The 21,226-nt window shown below is 37.5% G+C and overlaps 1 protein-coding gene across 1 annotated transcript in view; it reads right to left on the bottom strand.

Annotated features, from left to right (window-relative positions):
- Positions 1-242: 242 nt before the first annotated feature.
- The window catches only part of LOC142847385 (uncharacterized), a 31,101-nt gene continuing 10,117 nt past the window's right edge, over positions 243-21,226 (bottom strand). The window contains exons 2-5 of the mRNA XM_075968092.1: positions 3,294-3,420; positions 3,043-3,103; positions 2,468-2,513; positions 243-1,727 (exon numbers count right to left, since the gene is read on the bottom strand). Coding sequence (XP_075824207.1) covers positions 243-1,727; positions 2,468-2,513; positions 3,043-3,103; positions 3,294-3,420 — 1,719 coding nt within the window. The remainder of the gene's footprint in view (positions 1,728-2,467; positions 2,514-3,042; positions 3,104-3,293; positions 3,421-21,226) is intronic.

The raw sequence follows: 21,226 nt of genomic DNA, 5'->3' as shown, positions 1-21,226 counted from the left end.
GTGATATTTTATGCATTTGAAGAGTACTGTGACGTACAAAGGCTTTACCACACTCATTACATTCATAGGGTTTGTCTTCAGTATGTGTTAGTATGTCTTTGAAGATGACTATGATAAACAAAGCCTTTACCACACTAATTACATACACAATGTTTCTCTCCAATATGGGTTCTTTCATGCCTTTGGAGATGACTGTGACATGCAAAGGCTTTACCACACTGGTTACATTCATAGGGTTTCTATCAAATATGTGTTCCTTTATGCTTTCGGAAGTTACTGTGACATGCAAAGGCTTTACCACACTGATTACATTCATAAGGTTTCTCTCCAGTATGGCTTCTTTCATGACTTTGAAGATTACTGTGATGTGCGAAGGCCTTACCACACTGATTACATTCATAGGGCCTCTCTCCAGTATGGCTTCTTTCATGCCTTTGTAGAAGACTGTGACATGCAAAGGCTTTACCACACTGGTTACATTCATAGGGGTTCTCTCCAATATGGCTTCTTTCATGTGTTTGAAGAATACTGTGATGTGCAAAGGTTTTAAAACATTGATTACATTCATAGGGTTTCTCTCCAGTATGAGTTTTTTTATGCTTTCGGAGGTAACTGTGACATGCAAAGGCTTTACCACACTGGTTACATTCATAGGGTTTCCCTCCAGTATGGGTTCTTTTATGCTTTCTGAGGTAACTGTGACATGCAAAGCCTTTACCACACTGATTACATTCATAGGGTTTCTCTCCAGTATGGCTTCTTTCATGACTTTGAAGATCACTGTGACGTGCGAAGGCCTTACCACACTGATTACATTCATAGGGTTTCTCTCCAGTATGGCTTCTTTCATGCCTTTGTAGATGACTGTGACATGCAAAGGCTTTACCACACTGGTTACATTCATAGGGCCTCTCTCCCGTATGGCTTCTTTCATGCCTTTGTAGATGACTGTGACATGCAAAGGCTTTACCACACTGGTTACATTCATAGGGCCTATCTCCAGTATGGCTTCTTTCATGCCTTTGTAGATGACTGTGATATGCAAAAGCTTTACCACACTGGTTACATTCATAGGGGTTCTCTCCAATATGGCTTCTTTCATGTGTTTGAAGAGTACTATGATGTGCAAAGGTTTTAAAACATTGATTACATTCATATGGTTTCTCTCCAGTATGAGTTCTTTTATGCTTTCGGAGGTAACTGTGACATGCAAAGGCTTTACCACACTGGTTACATTCATAGGGTTTCCCTCCAGTATGGGTTCTTTTATGCTTTCTGAGGTAACTGTGACATGCAAAGCCTTTACCACACTGATTACATTCATAGGGCTTCTCTCCAGTATGGCTTCTTTCATGACTTTGAAGATCACTGTGACGTGCGAAGGCCTTACCACACTGATTACATTCATAGGGTTTCTCTCCAGTATGGGTTCGTTCATGACTTTGAAGATGACTGTGACGTGTGAAGGCCTTACCACACTGATTACATTCATAGGGCCTCTCTCCAGTATGGCTTCTTTCATGCCTTTGTAGATTACTGTGACATGCAAAGGCTTTACCACACAAGTTACATTCATAGGGTTTCTCTCCAGTATGGGTTCTTTCATGACTTTGAAGATCACGGTGATGTGCGAAGGCTTTACCACACTGATTACATTCATGTTTCTCTCCAGTATGGCTTCTTTCATGCCTTTGTAGATTACTGTGACATGCAAAGGCTTTACCACACTGGTTACATTCATAGGGTTTCTTTCCAGTGTATGTCTTTTTATGCATTTGAAGATGACTGTGATGTGAAAAGGCTTGACCACACTCATTTCCTTCATAGGGTTTTAATCTAGTATGTGTTTTTTCAGGCATGTGAAGATGACTGTCACATGTAATGGCTTTAATACATTGAGTATATGCAGAAGTTTTCTCTCTAGTTTGACTTTTTTCATGCCTACAATGATAATGGTACATGTAAAAGCATTACTACATTTAATACATTGTTGAATTTTTTATCTGCATGAATTAATTTTACAATTTAGTCCTATTTTAAAGAGGAATTATATGTTAACGTTTTATTACCATGTTTACAATTTTGTTTTTCCCCATTAAGGCTTGCTTTTCATCTTAGAAGATACATGATTCACATTCACAGAATCTTTTTTCTACATGAGAATTTTCGTGTATTTGAAGAGAACTGAAAAAACTCAGAGCTTTACCACTCTTATTGCATTCATAATGTTTCCTCTACTGTGAGTGATACTACATTTGCTAAGTGAGCTTGGACAAACAGAAATATTTATACAGTCCTAGTACTCATGGTGCTTTTCTGAAATGTGAGATGGTTGATATATTAACAATGAGGCTATAAAACTAATTACTTGTATACTTTTACATCAAATTCAACAAGTATAGTCAACACGGAGACTGCTACATATCTTCTGTTTGTTCTGAGAGAGAAGTATGCTATATCTTTTCACATCCCTATGCTCATGTGGCTTGTATCCAGAGTTACATATGATATACCTAGTAAAGGAAGAATAACGAATACAAGATTTCCACATTGAGTTCACACTTTATGTCCTCATAGACTTGTGGCATCTGAATTAAGGCCTCTCCACAACAGCTGCCCCTTGATTCATGACTCTAACTGCCCCCTCACTAAACTTAACACAGTCACAAGTATATGGGTTAAACTACCTTTTCTATGGACTATTAGTGTAATAGAGTTTTAGAGATATACTTATCATCTTTTCAACATGTATATCTTTTATAATATGAATAATATGAAATAAACAGACAATTTTACAGTATAGTTCTCATTGTATTATGATTCAAATGGTGATATAAGTTAAGACATTGTTTCCTTGACTTCTTTCTTAAAAGAATGACTTGTAAATGCAGTTCACCTATCTGAAATTAAGGTATATGATTTTGTGAGAATTTAATAATTATCAATGCATGTTATTATATACACTGCTGCTTTTGTTTAAAACATATAGGATGTATTACAATTCTTCAGAGGTATATTTGTATATTTATAAATGAAAATTACCTTTCACGTCTTCTAGAACTTTGACAATGTTCTTCAACATTATGGTCTTCCCAACTGTATCCTAAAATATAGTGCCAGACATTATATATTAAAAATTGTAAAAAAAATTTAGCTACCATTTGTAGCAAACTTTACAACCATGCCTGATTTATTTACCCCATTCTTCTTTCTCAATCATATTACAAAAGAGCACCATTAACCAATGAATAGTTGTCCCCTTATTTGAAACATGAAAGACAATTCAGCCCTACCTATAGTAGTGAGGTTTCTGTAGGTCTCCACCATCACATCTTTGTAGAGATTCTTCTGCGAAGGATCCAGCAAAGTCCATTCTTCCCAATTGAAGTCGACATGCACATCATCATAGGTCACTGTATTCTAAAATATGCCATACATGTGTACAACCAAAAGCATGATTCTGACAACACTGTAAAGGTATACTTCTTTGACAGTATAGTCATATAATTATGGTGCTCCCCATACTTATTCCATGACACAGACATCATAATTTAATCACCAAGTCACTTTAGAAGCAAAATGAATAGGAGGCTCACCTCTGTCATTTCTGACCCTTTGAATGGGATATCACCTTACAAGAGAAATGCCTACTAACCAACAATGAAAGATATATAAACAGATCAAGAGTACAGAGTACAGATAAGAGAAACTGTATGAAAGATTAATTCCTACCTACAAAAAGAAAAATAAGATGAAAAAGCCAGATGTATTGAATCATACCTCTAATCCTTGTACTCAGAAGGCAGAGGCATGTATATCTATCTTCCTCTGAGTTGAATACCAGCCTAGTCTATGCAATCACTTCTAGGACAGCAAGAAATACATATTAAATATCTGTTTCACATGAAAAATATCAAACAAATATAAAAGAAATAACTCATAGGGTTTTGCTGAAGTTTCTACAAAGAGTTATGCATTCACTTGAACTCTTTATTCATCTACCAGAAACCTGAAGTGTCCCAATTTTAACTGCAATGTAAATAAGATTTTACTAAAAGCACTGTGTGTTTAAAGTTACAAATTGACAAATGAAAACAATAGCAATTAATATGCTGATTATAAATAATCAACACAGAGCAGGAAAGATAGATCAACAGTAAATAGTCCTCCTGGTCTTGCATACAGGTGGGCTCAAGGACTTACATGGGGGATCATAACTATCCATTGTTCCCAGCATAGGGTTTCTAATACCATCTTTTGATCAATGTAAAGACCAGGTACTCACATGGTGCATATCCATGCATACAGGTAAAATACGTAGAGGTAGACAGAGTAAACAGGATTGAATTCTGGAAGGAAGAAGGCAGAGTCATAGAGAACCACCATGGAGGTGCCAATATCAGACATGCTGCATCTTTCCCAGTAAGCCACAACCTTGTGGTGATATCCAGATTACTAGAAATGGGTTAAATCAATATATGAGAGTTAGCCAATAAGAGGCTACAGATAATGAACCAGGTAGTGTTTAAATTAATACAGCTTCTGTGTGATTATTTTGGGTGTAAGCTAGCCAGGACGACAAGCAATCCCATCTTCGTCACCAAGAAGGGAACAAAGGGCCACCCTCCTCCTACTACAAAAATATTCTTTTTAAAATAAAAATTCAAAACAAACAAAACAGGCAGGAAGAAGTTTATGCACCTGCAATCCAATGACTCAGAAGGCACAGGCAGTATTAATGTCATGAATACATGCCATTCTGGGAAACATAATGAAACCTTCTGACAAATTTTAAAATTCAAGATATGGGTGAAGCTCAGTACAATAGCATATGCTTGATAGGAACCATCATACAACAATATTAAAATAAAAGCCATGAATGCTGGCCCACTTTTAATCCCAGCACTTGGGAGTCAGAGTCAAAAGATCTCTGAGTTTGAAGCCAGCCTGGTATATAGAGCTAGTTTCAGGACAGCTAGGGCTACAAAGACAAACCTTGTCTCTAAAAATAAACAAACAAAAATGAAAACAGTGGGCTATTAAACCACCTAGGCACCAAATAGCAGCTAATTCTACTGATCTTGTGTGATTTAGTGTTAGAATTTATGATGGTGGGGAAGTTATGACAGCAAAAGAAGAAAGCTGACTGATTAGTTTCAACCACAACATGGTAGGCACAAAGAACAGGAAATGGGTTGAGGCTACAGAAACTCATATTGTGGGATTCTCTTCTGTATGCTGTGATTATCATTGGTTAATACAGGAACTGCTTTGGGCTTAAGCAGAGCTATGGGAAAGAACTTAGCTAGGTGGGGAAAACTAAACTGAATGCTAGGAGAAAGAAGGTGGAGTCAGAGAGAAGTCATGGAGCCCCTCCAGAGACAGATGCTGAGAATTTTACGTAAGCCACAGTCACATAGCAATATACAGATTAATAGAAATTGGTTAAATTAATATGTAACTGTTAGCCAGTAAGAAGCTAGAGCTAATGGGCAAAGCAGTGATTTATTAATTCAGTTTCTGTGTGATTATTTCAGGGCTGAGCAGCTGGGAACTAACAAGTGGCTTCCCACAACAAACTGGTGCTTCTGTGGCCAACTAAAATCCACTTAAAATCTTAGAGAGCTTGGAAAAGAATTCTAGACACTAAATAAATAAAGTTTAGCCACATTTATTTCCCCAAATGGGGTTTGCTTACTGGTGACATGCTGCGGTTCCTTTAAGAGAGTTTTTTCTGATTCAGAGATAGCAGGAAAAAAAACCTGCACCATTTTGGAATGCCGGCTTTCTGGACTGTGCTGCCACCGTGAACTCTGACTTTCTGGAGGACCAGCTATGGGATCTGTGAGCAGATTGCTACTGGCAACTTAGATCCCCTATATGCCTGAAAATGGGGCAATGTACATGGCTCTCAGAGGCAGCAAGCATGCCTATGCCATGTTGACTGGATGGAGCAAGCAGGCAGGCCGTATTTGCTCTACCAATGGCACAGCTTAAGTTCCAAAGTGCTTAGCATTTTAAGAAGCGCTCCTAAACAGTAAAGAATTACAGACACACAATAGGACAGATTCATACATAAAAGACCTCTAAATGAGACATGGTGTGTTTAAAAAATGTACATAGGCTTGGGAGAGAGAAGAAAAATATAGAAAGTTATAAAAAGAAGTAAATGGTTTATAAAAATGAAACAAAGTCTTTAAAGAAACAGAGTATAGACAATCATAAATTAAAGGAGTAAAGATAATAAAATAAATATTAAAAAGTAATAGAATAAAATAATAAGCCACATAAACATGGACTATATACAGAGTCTCTGGATTATGTATATTATTGTGTTTTCTTTAATTTTTTTGGCTGTAAAGGAGCTAAGTAACCAACATATATATTTTAAAGGTATCATGTCTTCAGAATTTGGGTCTAAGGATTTGTTGCTTTGCAAAGGAGGTTCTTCCTTTTTTTTCCCACAAAGGATGAGAACCTGTGGAATCCCTCCAGACTAATGTGGTTTGATGAAGCAAGACTGCCCAAAAGGTCACTATGAACACACCCAAAAAATTACTTCACCAAATAAAGAGCAGGAAGCAGTTTGAAGAGAACTATGCCCATATTCCCAAATACTGTTCATAAATGTTTGTTTACATTTAAAAGGGAATATGCTATAGATATTTGCATTGGTATGGATCTTGGTTTATTGATACTAATTTAAGGTCAATTTTATTATATGCATTTCTGCTCTTGATTAAGGCATTGTATTTGTCTAGCTCATTTAAAAATGTAATGTATAATTAAAATATAGGTAAATAGAGAGTCATCTATAATAGTAATAGTAGCATGTTAGTTAGATTTTCTCGATGTATAGAAATGTATTTCAGATAGATAGGGATTCTTCAAATCTTTCAGAGACTTTCACAATATGACCTTTAAAATGTTTTAAGAGCTTAAGACTTTTCATGACAATGAGACACATCTGCTCCTGGCAGCACCAATCTACTTCAAGAGGATAATCAGCATTGAAGAGGCTCCTTATGGAGTTTGTTAGCCATTTGGGCAAGAAACTGCTCTAGGCTGGACTGCTTGATGAACTAGACATGCAGGACTCACAGGGTTCCTGATTCATGAAAGCATCTGCTAGACATTCTGCAGGACACAGAAGAAGGCAACTGATGGACTTTTCCATTGCAAGGCAGAACAGTTCTTCAAATTTCCTACTTTATGGAAAAGTCTGCTTGATAGTATGGACCCGTGAGCTGAAGACTGGATGCCCCCAACAACACAGAAGAACTTTGGGTGACTGTACAGGCAACAAGATGTCTTTGTCATTTCTAGAGTTTTGGAAGTTGCTTACAATATACTTCCTGTTTACCTACGTAATATTATATCCTTCTGGAGTCTCTGATGGAGTTGAAGAATTGGGAGGTGATATGGAATTCCTCTCTCTATGCTGTGATTATCATTGTTTAATAAGGGAACTGTTTTGGACCTATAGCAGAGCTATAGGGCAGAACTTAGGTGGGGGGGGGGTAACTAAACTGAATGCTGGGAGGAAGAATGCAGAGTCAGAAAGAAGTTATGTAGCCTTGCCAGAGACAGATTCTGGGAACTTTAGCTGGTAAACCACAGCCACATAGTGTTATACAGATTAATAGAAATGGGTTAAATTAAAATGTAACAGTTAGCCTTAAATAAGAAGCTAAAGCTAAAAGGCCAGGCAGTGATTTAATTAATACAGTTTCTGTGTGATTATTTCAGGGCTGAGCAGCTGGGAACAAACAAGTAGCCCTCTTTACTACATCATATCACAGCCCCAATGAAAGATTCCATCCAGAGAGGCTCCTCCTACTAATAATTTCACAAGCAATCAAATGAAAGTTACCAAGAAGAGGCACATGTTAAAATACATCATCTTATCTGGGAGGTTTTCATTCAATCAATTAAATTCTAACCTGGGTCACTAGAGGCTTATGGTCATCCAAGAAGAAAATTAATTTAGTCATTTCAATGATACTCATAGTCTGCAATAGCCCCTACACTTTTCAAATGTTAAAAGTCTCTTCTGATGCTCAAAACAATCACTTGACAGTGACTTGTGGACAGAGGTTTCTGTCCTACCTGGTCTCAGTCATTCAATCCCAAAGAAACACACAGAGGTCTACATTAATTATAAACTGGTTAGCCTATTAGCTCAGGCTTTTTATTAACTAATTCTCACATCTTACATTAGTACATAATTTTTGTCTGTGTTAGCCACATGGTTTGGTACCTTTTATCAGTGAGGCATTCTCATCTTGTTTCCTCTATGTCTGGGTGATGACTGCAGACTTAGCCTTTCCTCTTCCCAAAATTCACCTGTTCTCATCACCCCACATATCCTTCCTGCCTGGTTACTGGTAATCAGCATTTTATTAAACTAATACAAGTGACAAATCTTTGCAAGGTACAAGACCAGTGTCCCACAGCAAATAACATCTTGTAAAAATCAGAAAACAAGTTACATCTTTCCAACATACAATGGTATAGAATATAGAATACTATTTACATTCCAAAATAGAGAAATGGAGACATAGTGAGAGAAGATTGAACCAAGGCAAGACTGAAGCACAGCAGGACAAATATCAAATCCTGTAGCTCTGTCTCAGATACACAAGGCTTCAGTTTCAAAGGGCTTAGATGGCCCTATCCCTGCATCTATTTTTCTTTTTTTTTTGTTTTTTTTTTTTGAGACAGGGTTTTCCTGTAGCTTTAGAGCCTGTCCTGGAACTAGCTCTTGTAGACCAGGCTGGCCTCGAACTCATAGAGATCTACCTGCTCTGCCTCCCGAGTGCTGGGATTAAAGGCATGCACCACTACCACCCAGCCCTGCATCTTTTCATATATCTCTGTGGTTAATTTCACTCCCTATATTCAGCTAGTTCTCCACAGAAGATGTTTTATAGTTTAGGCATCTCAATATCTTGTGGTATCAAAATGCAACCTAGGCTGTATCAAAATACAACCCTGGCTGTTGTGGAATATTATTGTAAGATGTGTTATATTTGTTTATGTTGTGAAACAATTGTTTCAATGATACAAATATGTGTTGAATTCTTTTATGTTGTATGTGTGTAATTCTGTGAAGCTATGATACTGGGCTGGTCTAAAATACCTATTTGGCCTAATGAACAGTCAGTAGCTTAGTAGAAAAGTATAAGAAGGGCTGGCAAGCAGAAACAATAAACAGGAGGAGAAATCTTGGAGGAAAAAAAGGACGGATGACCAAGAAAAGGGGAGAAAAGCATGGGCCAGCGACTCAGATGCACAGCAAGCCACAGAATAAGAAGTAAATAAAATTTATACAGAATAGAGAAAGAAAAAAAAACCCAGAGGCAAAAGGTAGATGGGACAATTAGTTTAGAAATGCTGGCTAGAAATAAGACAACCTAAGACCAGAAATTTATAATAAAAATAAGCCTCAGTGTATGCCACTTTTTGAGAGCTGGGTGGCAGACCTCCAAAAGAGTAAAAACAACAACAACAGGTTTTGTCCTCATAGCTTCATGGTATGAACTCTCACAATCTCTTCACTGGGTTTCTGTCTCTGCCAAACATGGATGCCAGTAACAATGCTGAATTGTAACCACAAACTAAAAACCCAGTACCCTAAATTTTGACTCTTTCTTGTTTCCAGGACCAGCACATGATGAGTGATCCTGAAAAGCTTAACTTCTTAATTGACAGAAACTAACACACTTGGACCACAGGTGTAGCAGATTTTGTATGAAATTGCTTCCTGGGATTAGGAATCACTTTGCTTACTCCTTACATAAATTGAAGGTTTATGTGGATGGAGTCTTACTCCTGGAGCACCTTGCTAGACTTCCATTCCATGGCAAGGGCCTATCTATAATAGTAATAAACTCCTTGAAAATCCCTGCTTCTTTCAGTAATTGGTTGCCACCTGAAACTACCTTTTCATTTTCATTTATTTCAGCCCCACGTGTTTTCTTTTTACTGTAGACCTGAATGAATCATCAGTAATAACCATCCAACAGATCCAATATTTCATTTAAGGAATCAGCCCATTTTTTAAATTGTGCTTTACTAAATTTCCAGGTAATAGAAAGATTTTGGAGCCAAAATATCACACAAATGACCTCTAACTTAATCTGTTATGGAGTCTATAATTTCCAACTGAAATCCTATGATCTCAGTCTCTACTTTCTGGCATTCTTCTTAACATTTCTGTCTTCCTGGTCCTATAAGAACAGCCAATTTAGTTCTGTGTACTACTTTCTATATTTTTTTCACCACCGAAAGTCTAGATATCTTCTACACTCTTTCAAGAGGCATCATTCCCAGGTTCTGCCTAGCAACAATATTACTTTTGGTTTTCCATTTCTTTGTCCTAACTTGCATTTATGTTGCTCTGATTAAATCCTCTAACCAAAACCAGCTCAGACAATGAGTGGGGTAATCTGACTTCATCATTTTCAGAGCTTAGGATAGAAAATCAAGTTAATAGTTGAATGCAAAAATCCATGGACAAAGATTTTTTCTCTCTTGCCTAGTCTCTCTTTCATTCATGCTAAGATAGCTCCCTTTTGTAGCCCAAACCCACTTTCTTAGGGATATTGCCACCCTCATTGGAGGAGCCTTCCCACGTCAATCATCAACACAATCTCTCCCAGATACAGCAGTCTGTCTTTTATGAACCATGCCACTCTGAACACAGTTGAGCAAATGTCCTTGTGGTAGGATCTTTTGGATATATGTCCAAGAGTGGTATAGCTGGGTCTTAAGGTGAATTGACTCACAGCTTTCTGAGGACTGCATGTTGATTTCCACCTTGGCTGTACAAGTTTGCACGTGTACAATGAATCCCCTTGCTACACGTCCTTGCCAGCATTAGCTGCCCCTTGATTTATGGAGCTTAACAAATCTAACAGGTGTAAGATAAAATCTCAAAGTTGTTTTGATATTCATTTTCCTGATGGCTAAAGATGTTGAACATGTCTTCAAGTGTTTCTCAGTCACTTTAGATTCTTCTACTGAGAATTCTGTTTAGAGGTGTTTCCCATTATAGTTGGATTATTTGCTTTGTTCTTGTCGAGTTTCTTGAATTCTTTAATATCCTAGGTGAGGAAGCCCATAATCACATGGGAAAATATGATATTTACTCACTTATAGGTGGATATTAGCAGTTAAGTAAAGTATAATCACAGTAATCACAGTACAATCCATAGACACAGACAGGCTAAGTAACAACAGCTCTAGGGGAGATGCATGGATCTCCCTGGTAGGCAGAAATAGAACAGATCTTGTGGGTATACTGGAGGCAGGGGGGATGGGAAGAGGAAGGATCAGGTGAGTGAGGAAGGGACAGATGGGGAGAAAACAGGGAAAGATGATGGGAATAGAGAAGCTTTTAACAGGGGATGTGGAAACTGTAGTGAAAACATTCTGGAAACTATAAAAGTGACCCTAGTGACTGTTCCTAGTAATCAAGCATATGGAGGTTGAACTAGCCATCTTCTGTAACCACATAAAGCTCCCAGTGGGACTGGGACACCAAGCCAGCCACAAAATATTCAACCCACTTGTACCACCTGCAAGATATGCTGGGGCACTGGTGACTCTGAGATTTCTTAATGGCCAATAAATGACTGGTCTAACTTGAAGCTCATACTGTGAGAGGAAACCCATAATTGACACTGCCTAAATGGCCAGGAACCAGAACTTGAATGGCTCAGAGAACAGGGGTAGAACCAAATAACAGCTGACCAAGAAAAGATATCAATAAAATGATTCTTAACTATTTCTTGCTATAATCATAGGTTGACACCTGGCCTACTTGTTATTAAAGAGGCTTCTTCCAGGGGCTGATGGAAGCCCATCAGAGATCCTTACCCAAACATAAGCTTGAGCTGTAGGGATCTTGTAGAAGGAAGGAGTGAGGATTGTAGCATTCAGTGGTTGAGGAAATCAGGAGAACATGGCCCACACAATCAACTAAGTAGGGCATATAGTGGCTCAAAGAAAACTGATGTAGCAATCACAGAGTCTTCATGGCTCTGTGCCAGGTCCTCTGCATACATGCTATGGTTGTTTAGCTTGGGGTGTTTGTGAAACTCCTAACTGTAGGAGTCATGGCATCTCTGACTCTTTTGTCTGTTCTTAGGACCCTTTTCCTATTGCATTGCCTTGTCTAGCCTTGAAATAAGAGTCTGGGCCTAGTCTTATTGCACCTTGGTATGATTTATTTGGTTGATTTCCCTGGGAGGTCTGCTCTTTTTTTTTTTGAAGGGAAAAGGAAGCAGTGGAGCTGGGACAATGGGATTTGGTGGAGGAGGAACTGGAATGAGTAGAGGAGGGTGAGAATTGAATCAGGATATATAGAATGAGAGAAGAATAAATACAAATAAAAATAAAATGCATTTAGTGTAAGTTCAATGATCCTTATAATCTGTAGCAGCCCAAACATCACAAATGTCCAAAGTCTCTTCTGACATTTTAGACAATCTCTTGACTGTCACATGTTGTAAAATAAAAAAATAAAGATTTACAACATATAATGGCACAGGGCATATTCCCATTCATAAAAACAGAAATATGACTGTGTTACACCTCCCATCTTAGGCAGACTCATGTGTATGTCACACCAGTGAGAACAGATAGGCAGACCACAAACCCATGAAATTTCCACACTCCCTACATTCCCACAGACATGATCTTTCAGCAACCCTACAGCTGCTACTACCAAAACCATGTACCTACCCCTATATCAGATGCATAGCCTCTGCTCAAATGCAGGCCACATCAGCCAAAAAAAAAAAAAGATAGGAAAACAGAGGTAAAGACTCTCTGCTGGACCAGAACCTATGGGAGTCACCAGAAATTCACATGGGTTTCTTGTCTGTGCACCTCCTCCATTCTTTTGATAATCCCACAACACTATACCCAACCCCACTTCCCTCCTCTTCTCTGTGTTGTAGCCTTCAACTTCAACTATCTGCAAGAAGTCTATGTAGGCCACCTTCCAACTGACCTTCCTCAGTCTCTCAGTCCCCATCAACACTATCTCCAAATTCCCTATGGTCTCCTCTCCTTTCATGCCCAAACATGGGTGGACACCATTTGTAAGATTTCCAGCTCTAACTTGGGATGAGAGCACCTGCTCAACCATAGGCCACATAAAGCAGAAAATTAGAAAGCAAATAGAAACCAAGCAAAATAACACCCATGCAACAAAGACAAACTGAGAGATGAGTACCTAGATCCACAAATTCCTAATACCCAGATACTTGGACACCAACATAAAAACACAATCAACAACAGCCAGAGCAATAAGTCACTACCAGATTCCAGGTATCCTACTGCTGCAAGCTCTGAATATTCCAATAGAGTTGAAGCACAATTAAGTTAAGACCAACTTTATGAAGATGACAGAAGTCCTTAAAGAAGTAAATGAATCCCTTTTTTAAAAAAGTAGAGAAAGGATAAATGAAGTATTGGAGAAAACTAATATATCCCTTAAAGAAAACCAAAAAGTAAATGAAAAAACAGTTGACAGAAATGAAGCTGTTCAAGACCTTAAAATAGAAATAGGAGCAATTAAAAAATATGAACTGAAGTAATTATGAAAATGAAAATCTAAGTAATCTAATAAGACGTACAGAGGCATGCTTCACTAAAAGAATACAAGACATTGAACAGAGAATTTCAGACTTTAAAGGCATGATCAAAGAAATGGACATATTGACCAAAGAAAATGTTAAACCAAAAATTTCCTGAAACATAACATCCTGGAAATCTGAAACACTAGAAAAATACCAACCCTAATAATAACAGGAAATGGAGAACAATCTCACCCCAAAAACACAGAAAAAAATTTCAAAAAAATTCATAGTCATATTTTTTTCTAACTAAAATGACACAGGAGAACACAGGCCACAGAATCAACTAAGCAGGGCTCTTAGGAGCTCACAGAGGCTGAAATAGCAATCATGGAGCCTGTAGGAGTTTGCCCCAATTCCTCTATATATATGTTATCATTTGTAGCTTGCTATTTTTGTGCAACTCCTAACAGTGGGAGTGGGGAATGTCTCTGACTCTTTTGCCTGCTCTTGGAACCCTTTTTCTCCTACTAGATTGACCCATGCAGTCTTTGATATGTGCCTAGTCTAATTTCAATTTGCTATGTATGGCTTTATTGATATCTCTTGTGTGTCTGCTCTATTCTGAAAGGAAATGAAGACTGAGTGGATCTGGTGGAGAAGGGAGTAGTGGAGAGGACTGAGAGAAATGGAGAACAGAAAAACTGCAGTTGGGATATATTATAAGAAAAGTGATGTGTGATGTCCTTCTGTATAAGTGTTGCTTTTATTGGTTAATGAATAAAGCTGCTTTGGCAAGGAAGAATATAGCCAGGTTGGAAGAGATAAATAGAGTAGGCAGAATATAAGAGAGGCCATGTAGCTGCCAAAGCAGAAAGACGCCCCAGAACCTTATCAGTAGGCCACAGCCTCGTGGTGACACAGAGATTAATAGAAATGGGTTAAAATGAAAGAGCAAATTAATAAAAAGCCTGAGCTAGTAGGCCAAACAGTGCTGTAATTAATATAGTTTCTGTGTGATTATTCAGGTCTGGGTGCCTGGGAAATGAATAAGCAGCCTGTGTTTACAAGAAGAATAAATTTTGAAAAGAGAGAGAGAGAAATGTGGACACAGTGAGGGAAGATTGGTTCATGGTAACACTAAAACTCAGTAGGGCAAACAACAAATCATTTAGCTGTGCCTCAGACAGGTAGGGACTCATTTTCAAAGAGCTTAGATAGCACTATTCATGAAAAATTATATACATATATCCTTATATATTTATTATATATATGTATATATCTACCTCCTATATGTAGTTCTCCATGGCAGATATCTCATAGCTTGGGTATTACAACATCCTATCATCTAAAAATACAACTCTGTCTTCATCTTCACAGCTTCATGCAATAAAGTTTCACAGTCTCCTCAGTGGATTTCTGACTCTGCCAAACACAGATGGACAAAACCATGTTCAGCTGAAACTAAAGAGGAAGAATTTATGACCTATAAATTTTGCTTCTTTCTTTTTTCCAGAAACAATACAACATGGGTCCCTCCACAACACACACAGTTTGGCTTCTAAGTTGTTATGGATGCTACTATGCTTGGTTCAGAGTTCCAGCAGCTTCTGCATGAAGTTGCTTTCTCAGATTAGGAATCAGGTTGCCTTTGAGAAATTGAAGACTTAGATAGATGAAATCTTTCCCTAAGTTACCTTCCTAGGCTTCAAATAATAAGAAGGGCCTTCTCTTTAATGGTTCTAAACTTCTTGAAATTTTGTCCTCTTTTTCACGACAGGACTGCCATTTGAATCTTCCTAGTGTTGTTTTTCTCCACAAAACTGACTTTTTGTTTCTATCCACATCACTCATTTTTTTTCCACTGTAGACCTAAATAAATCATCAGTAATAAATACCCAACAGAAGCAATGCTTTGTCTAAGAAATCTCCCAACTACTTTTTAAGTTTGCCTTACTCAACTTCTCAGGGAATGGAGAAAATTGGAATGATTTGGGAAGAAAATATTATACAAATGACCCATAGATATATTTTTCATGAAGTCTATTTCCCACTGAAATCCAATGAACTCAAGCTCCCCTGTGTGCATTACTTTCAACACCCCCATATTCCTAGTCCTACAGGAATAGTTAATTAAGCTCTGTACAGTTTTCTATGCCTTTTGCCACCTAAAGTTCTAATATCCTCCACAATCCTCCAAAAGACAACGTTCCCACATTCTACCCAGCAACAAAATCACTTTTGGTGTACCACATTTTGACCTAATTTATTCATTTCTTGCTGTGATTAAATTCTCTAAAAAAAAGCATGTGAGGTAATAAACAGGTTTCTTTGACTGATATTTCCAGATCACAACCCACAACTGTGGAAGCTTAGGATAGAAATTCAAGTTACAAAATGAAGGCAAGAGACAATAAGGAAAAATGTTTACTGGTTTTTGCTCTTGCTTAGTCACTCTTTCTTGTTCAGTTAGCCTTCTTAACCCTCTCAGTCCCACATTCTTAGGGTATTGAAACCATGAGTGGAAGAGAAGAGCCTTCCCACATGAATCATCAATCAACATAATTTTCCCATAGTTAGTAGCTATTTTGATCTGGGCAAAGCCTCAACTGATGTTCTCTCAAGATGACTCTAATCTACATCATGTTGACAGCTGAAGCTAATTAAGGTGGAGCTGACAATATATGAGAAGAAGATTTTTTTAAACACAAAATCAATATATTAACCATATTAAACATGAAGAACTAAAAAACACAGATAGGTCAAGAAATGAGAAAAGGTAAGCCTCTAAGATCAAGAAAAGAAAACTAAAACTGTTTCTCCACAGAAACTTACTAAACCAAGAAATGCTCAGGGACCTATGAATACCTGATTTTCAATAAAGAAGCTAAAAGTATATAATGGAAAAAAGAAAGCATCTTCAACAAATGGTGCTGGCATAACTGGATGTCAACCTGTAGAAGAATGAAAATAGATCCATATCTATCACCATGCGCAAAACTCAAGTCCAAATGGATCAAAGACCTCAATATCAGTCTGAACACACTGAACCTGATAGAAGAGAAGGTGGGAAGTACTCTACAACATATGGGAACAGGAGACCACTTCCTACATACAACCCCAGCAGCACAGACATTAAGCGCAACATTGAATAAATGGGATCTCCTGAAACTGAGAAGCTTCTGTAAAGCAAAGGACACTGTCACTAAGACAAAAAGGCAACCCACTGACTGGGAGAAGATCTTCACCAACTCTGCAACAGACAAAGGTCTGATCTCCAAAATATATAAAGAACTCAAGAAACTAGACTTTAAAATGCTAATTAACCCAATTAAAAAATGGGGCGCTGAATTGAACAGAGAATTCTCAACAGAAGAAATTCAAATGGCCAAAAGACACTTAAGGCCATGCTTATCCTCCTTGGTAATCAGGGAAATGCAAATCAAAATAACTTTGAGATACCATCTTACACCTGTCAGAATGGCTAAAATAAAAAACACCAATGATAGCCTTTGCTGGAGAGGTTGTGGAGTAAGGGGCACATTCATCCATTGCTGGTGGGAATGCAATTTTATGCAACCACTTTGGAAATCAGTGTGGCAATTTCTCAGGAAATTCGGGATCAACCTACCCTAAGATCTAGTAATACCACTCTTGGGAATATACCCAAGAGATGCCCTATCATATGACAAAAGCATTTGTTCAACTATGTTCATAACAGCATTATTTGTAATAGCCAGAACCTGGAAACAACCTAGACACCCTTCAATGGAAGAATGGATGAAGAAAGTGTAGAATATATACATATTAGAGTACTACTCAGCAGTAAAAAACAATGACTTCATGAATTTTGCATGCAAATGGATGGAAATAGAAAACACTATCCTGAGTGAGGTATCCCAGACCCAAAAAGATGAACATGGGATGTACTCACTCATAATTGGTTTCTAGCCATAAATAAAGGGCATTGAGCATATAATTTGTGATCCTAGAGAAGCTAAATAGTAAGGTGAACCCAAAGAAAACATATAGTCATTCGCCTGGATATGGGAAGTAGACAAGATTGCAGTGCAAAACCTGGGAACTTGGGGGTGAGGTGGAATGGGGCTAAGGGGAAATGGGGTGAGAAACATGAGAAGGGGAGAATGGGGGGAGCTTGGGGGAATGGGATGGTTGGGATAAAGGAAAGGTGGACACGGGAGCAGAGAAATACATATCCTGATTAAGGGAGCCATCTTAGGGTTGGCAAGAGACTTGACTCTAGAGGGACTCGCAGGTGTCCAGGGAGATGTCCCCAGCTAGTACCTTGAGCAACTGAGGAGAGGGAACCTGAAATGACCCTATCCTATAGCCATACTGATGAATATCTTGCATATCACCTTAGAACCTTCATCTGGCGATGGATCGAGACAGAGACAGAGACCCAAATTGGAGTACCGGACTGAGCTCTTAAGATCCAAATGAGGAGCAGAAGGAGGGAGAACATGAGCAAGGAAGTCAGGACCACTAGGGGTGCACCCACCCACTGTGACAGTGGAACTGATCTATTAGGAGCTCACCAAGGCCAGCGGGACTGGGACTGAATAAGCATGGGATGAAACCGGACTTTCTGAACGTGGTGGACAATGAAGGCTGATGAGAAGCCAAGGACAATGGCACTAGGTTTCGATCCTAATACATGAACTGGCTTTGTGGGAGCCTAGCCTGTTTGGATGCTCACCTTCCTGGTCCTGGATAGAAATGGGAGGACCTTGGACTTACCGCAGGGCAGGGAATCTGGACTGTTCTTCATTCTGGAGAGGGAGGGGGAATGGAGTGGGAGAGAGGGGGAGAGGGGGAGGGAAGTAGGGGGAGGGGGGGCGATGTGTGTGAGGAGGGGGAGGGAAATGGGAAATGGGGAGGAGGTGGAAATTTTTTTTGTGCAACAACTAAAAAAAATAAAATGAAAAAATCGTTGCTATATCAAAAGAAAAATATACTTTCTGTAAAAAAAAACAGCTAATACAACAATTAAAAATTTATGAAATTCAAATACTAATATTAATGATGAACACATTTTCATTTTCAAGTATTTTACCTATCGTTTGAGCATACTGTTTGGTTTTGCTTTTATTTACATTTTGCTTTGCTTTGAATAATTTCTTACGAAACTTTAGATTTATTCCCTTGTTAGATAAGGTGTTTGGTGATATAGTCAGCTATTCTCTCAGTTTTCTTTTCATGTTTACAAGTTACTTTGTTATGCGGAGTGCTTTTAATTATATGTGGTCTTATTTGTCTATTTTTTCATTCTATTCATTCTACTTCTGAGATTGTAGCTATCAACAATAAAAAGGACATATTCTCAAACCAAAATCATTTGAGATTTGCCCTACATTTTCTTCTAAAAATATAGTTTTGTAATTTCAGGTTTTACATTAAAGTTTTTCATCCATTTTGACCCAACTTTCATGCATACTTTAAAGGAAGAGCCCCAATTCATTATTTACAAATGAATAACCTGTTTCACAATAGTATTTCTGGAAGAGAACATATTTTCCCTATTGAACTTTTGATAGAATGATAAATTACACTTGACCGTAAGTGTTTGGATATAGTTTGGGAGATTTATCCATTATTCTACTAACCTTTTAGTCTATTTTTATGCCAGGATCATAATTTGTTATTATAATGAGTTTGTAATAATAGTTTGAAATGTAATGCTTTAAGTTCTTCAGCTTTGGTCTTAAGTTTGCTCTGGTTCTTTGGAATCTTATGGTTGGTCTCCTTTTATCTCTTCTTAATGATACATGACATTTTTACTTAATAATTATAATCTTCTTAAAAGATTGTAAAATATAGACAGACCACAATAAAAGTCAAATAATTAAGAAAATATGTGTTACTCTATTTTCTACTTCTGTAAATAATTGAAAGTTATTAAACACTTTTCATTATAAATCTTTCAAAATTATTATTAAATATCAAAATATTTTATTCTTATGATGTTAAATAAAATTTCAACATCCTACTTTCTTACATATAATCATATATATTATTAATTAATCAACATTAAGATAAGTGAATATTTAAAGCAGACTTTCAGGTCTACAAACTTCAAAGATTGAGCTAAAAAACAAAAGGTAAGTTTAAGCCAAAATTCAGAATATCTCCAGTGGAATCAGATGATAGAATCTTAAATATATTGCAAATTTGTCCAAATCAAAATGACTCAAGTATGTGCATTTGTTTTATGTTACTAGAGCCCATGGATGTGAATCCATTTCACCTTGACCAAAGGTTCTGAATTCAGGCCTATTCTTGCTCCTTCAAGGTTATGATAGGGATTTTGACCCAAGGTGTATCTACCTACAGGATGTTTGACCTCAGGTGTGGTGGCTGTGTGTCCTGCCTAACCAACTTAACTTAGGAGAGAGTGACTTGATGGTACAGGTATTGTAGAGGTAAGTAGTTTGTTTTTTCCTTGTTTGTATTATGGTAAAGAAGTCTTGTCTTCTTCCCCTGCTTTTGGATTGGGGTATATAAAGCATATGGAACATAAATGAGAATTCAGTATTCACTGGGTTACCTTCCCAACTCTATTCTGTGTCTTTGTGTTTTTCTTTCTTTTTTGTTTTTGTCTAACATTTCTAATCCACATGATCCTACCCTGGTGGAACATATAAACTTGTCAAGACTTGACTCCAACAGATGTCACCCTAACATGGGATCCCAACAACCTGTGTGATTGCATGGACAATGATAATGTTCTATACTTTCTATGTGTTATTAAATTTGTGCACAAAGGCATATATGCTATGTTTGATCTCTAATAAAAATATGACACATTTCCAAAAAAAAGAAATGAGAAAAAGTAAGCCTCTAAGTTCAAGAAGAGAAAACTAAAACTGTTTCTCCACAGACACTTCCTAAACCGAGAAATGCTCAGGGACCTCATAATATAGTAAATTTTCTGAAAAAGAATAATGAAAATCTGTCATTTTATAAGGAAACAACAATAAATTTAGATAATAATTAATAAAATCAACAATATAGATGGTATCATAGGTGAAACAAGACACAAAGACAGGCCTACAAATACATATCATAGTTCCTTAAATAGAATGACAAGATACTAACCAAAATTAAATAACAAGAAATCACTGGCCAGCAGTCATCCTGTGTATGACTTCTCTCCTTTGCTGATAATAGACAATGGATTGGGTGAGGAGAGCTGATCCACTAAGAGTTTTGATTACTAAAAGGATCCCATTCTCTTATAAAAAGAAAACTATATTGATTAACATCACTTAGGCACCATTTTGTTTCCTATGACTGAAGATTGCCTGTAAGTCTGCATCATAGTGGGGAAATAAAAACTTTTTCAAACCAAATGCAAGATAACAAATTTTTAAAGAAACAGTGTATGATTTGTACTATATACCTAAAGCAACTTGTTTTGCTCTAATTGTCTTATGAGTCACAAGGATTTTTGAAAAGAAGCTTATCCCCACAATTTATATATGTTTATTTGTGAGAAAGAATGTCTTCCATGTATATACAGGTGACATATAAGAAAAGAGGGTGTCAGATCCCCTGAATCTAGAGTAGCAGGTGGTTCTGGGACTCCCAACTCAGATATTGGGATATGAACAGGC

This window comes from Microtus pennsylvanicus, chromosome 3 (assembly GCF_037038515.1).
Source record: "Microtus pennsylvanicus isolate mMicPen1 chromosome 3, mMicPen1.hap1, whole genome shotgun sequence".
Classification (NCBI taxonomy): Eukaryota; Metazoa; Chordata; class Mammalia; order Rodentia; family Cricetidae; genus Microtus; species Microtus pennsylvanicus.
The sequence above is the reverse complement of the archived record's forward strand: the minus strand, read 5'-3'. Positions and strand labels throughout refer to the sequence as shown.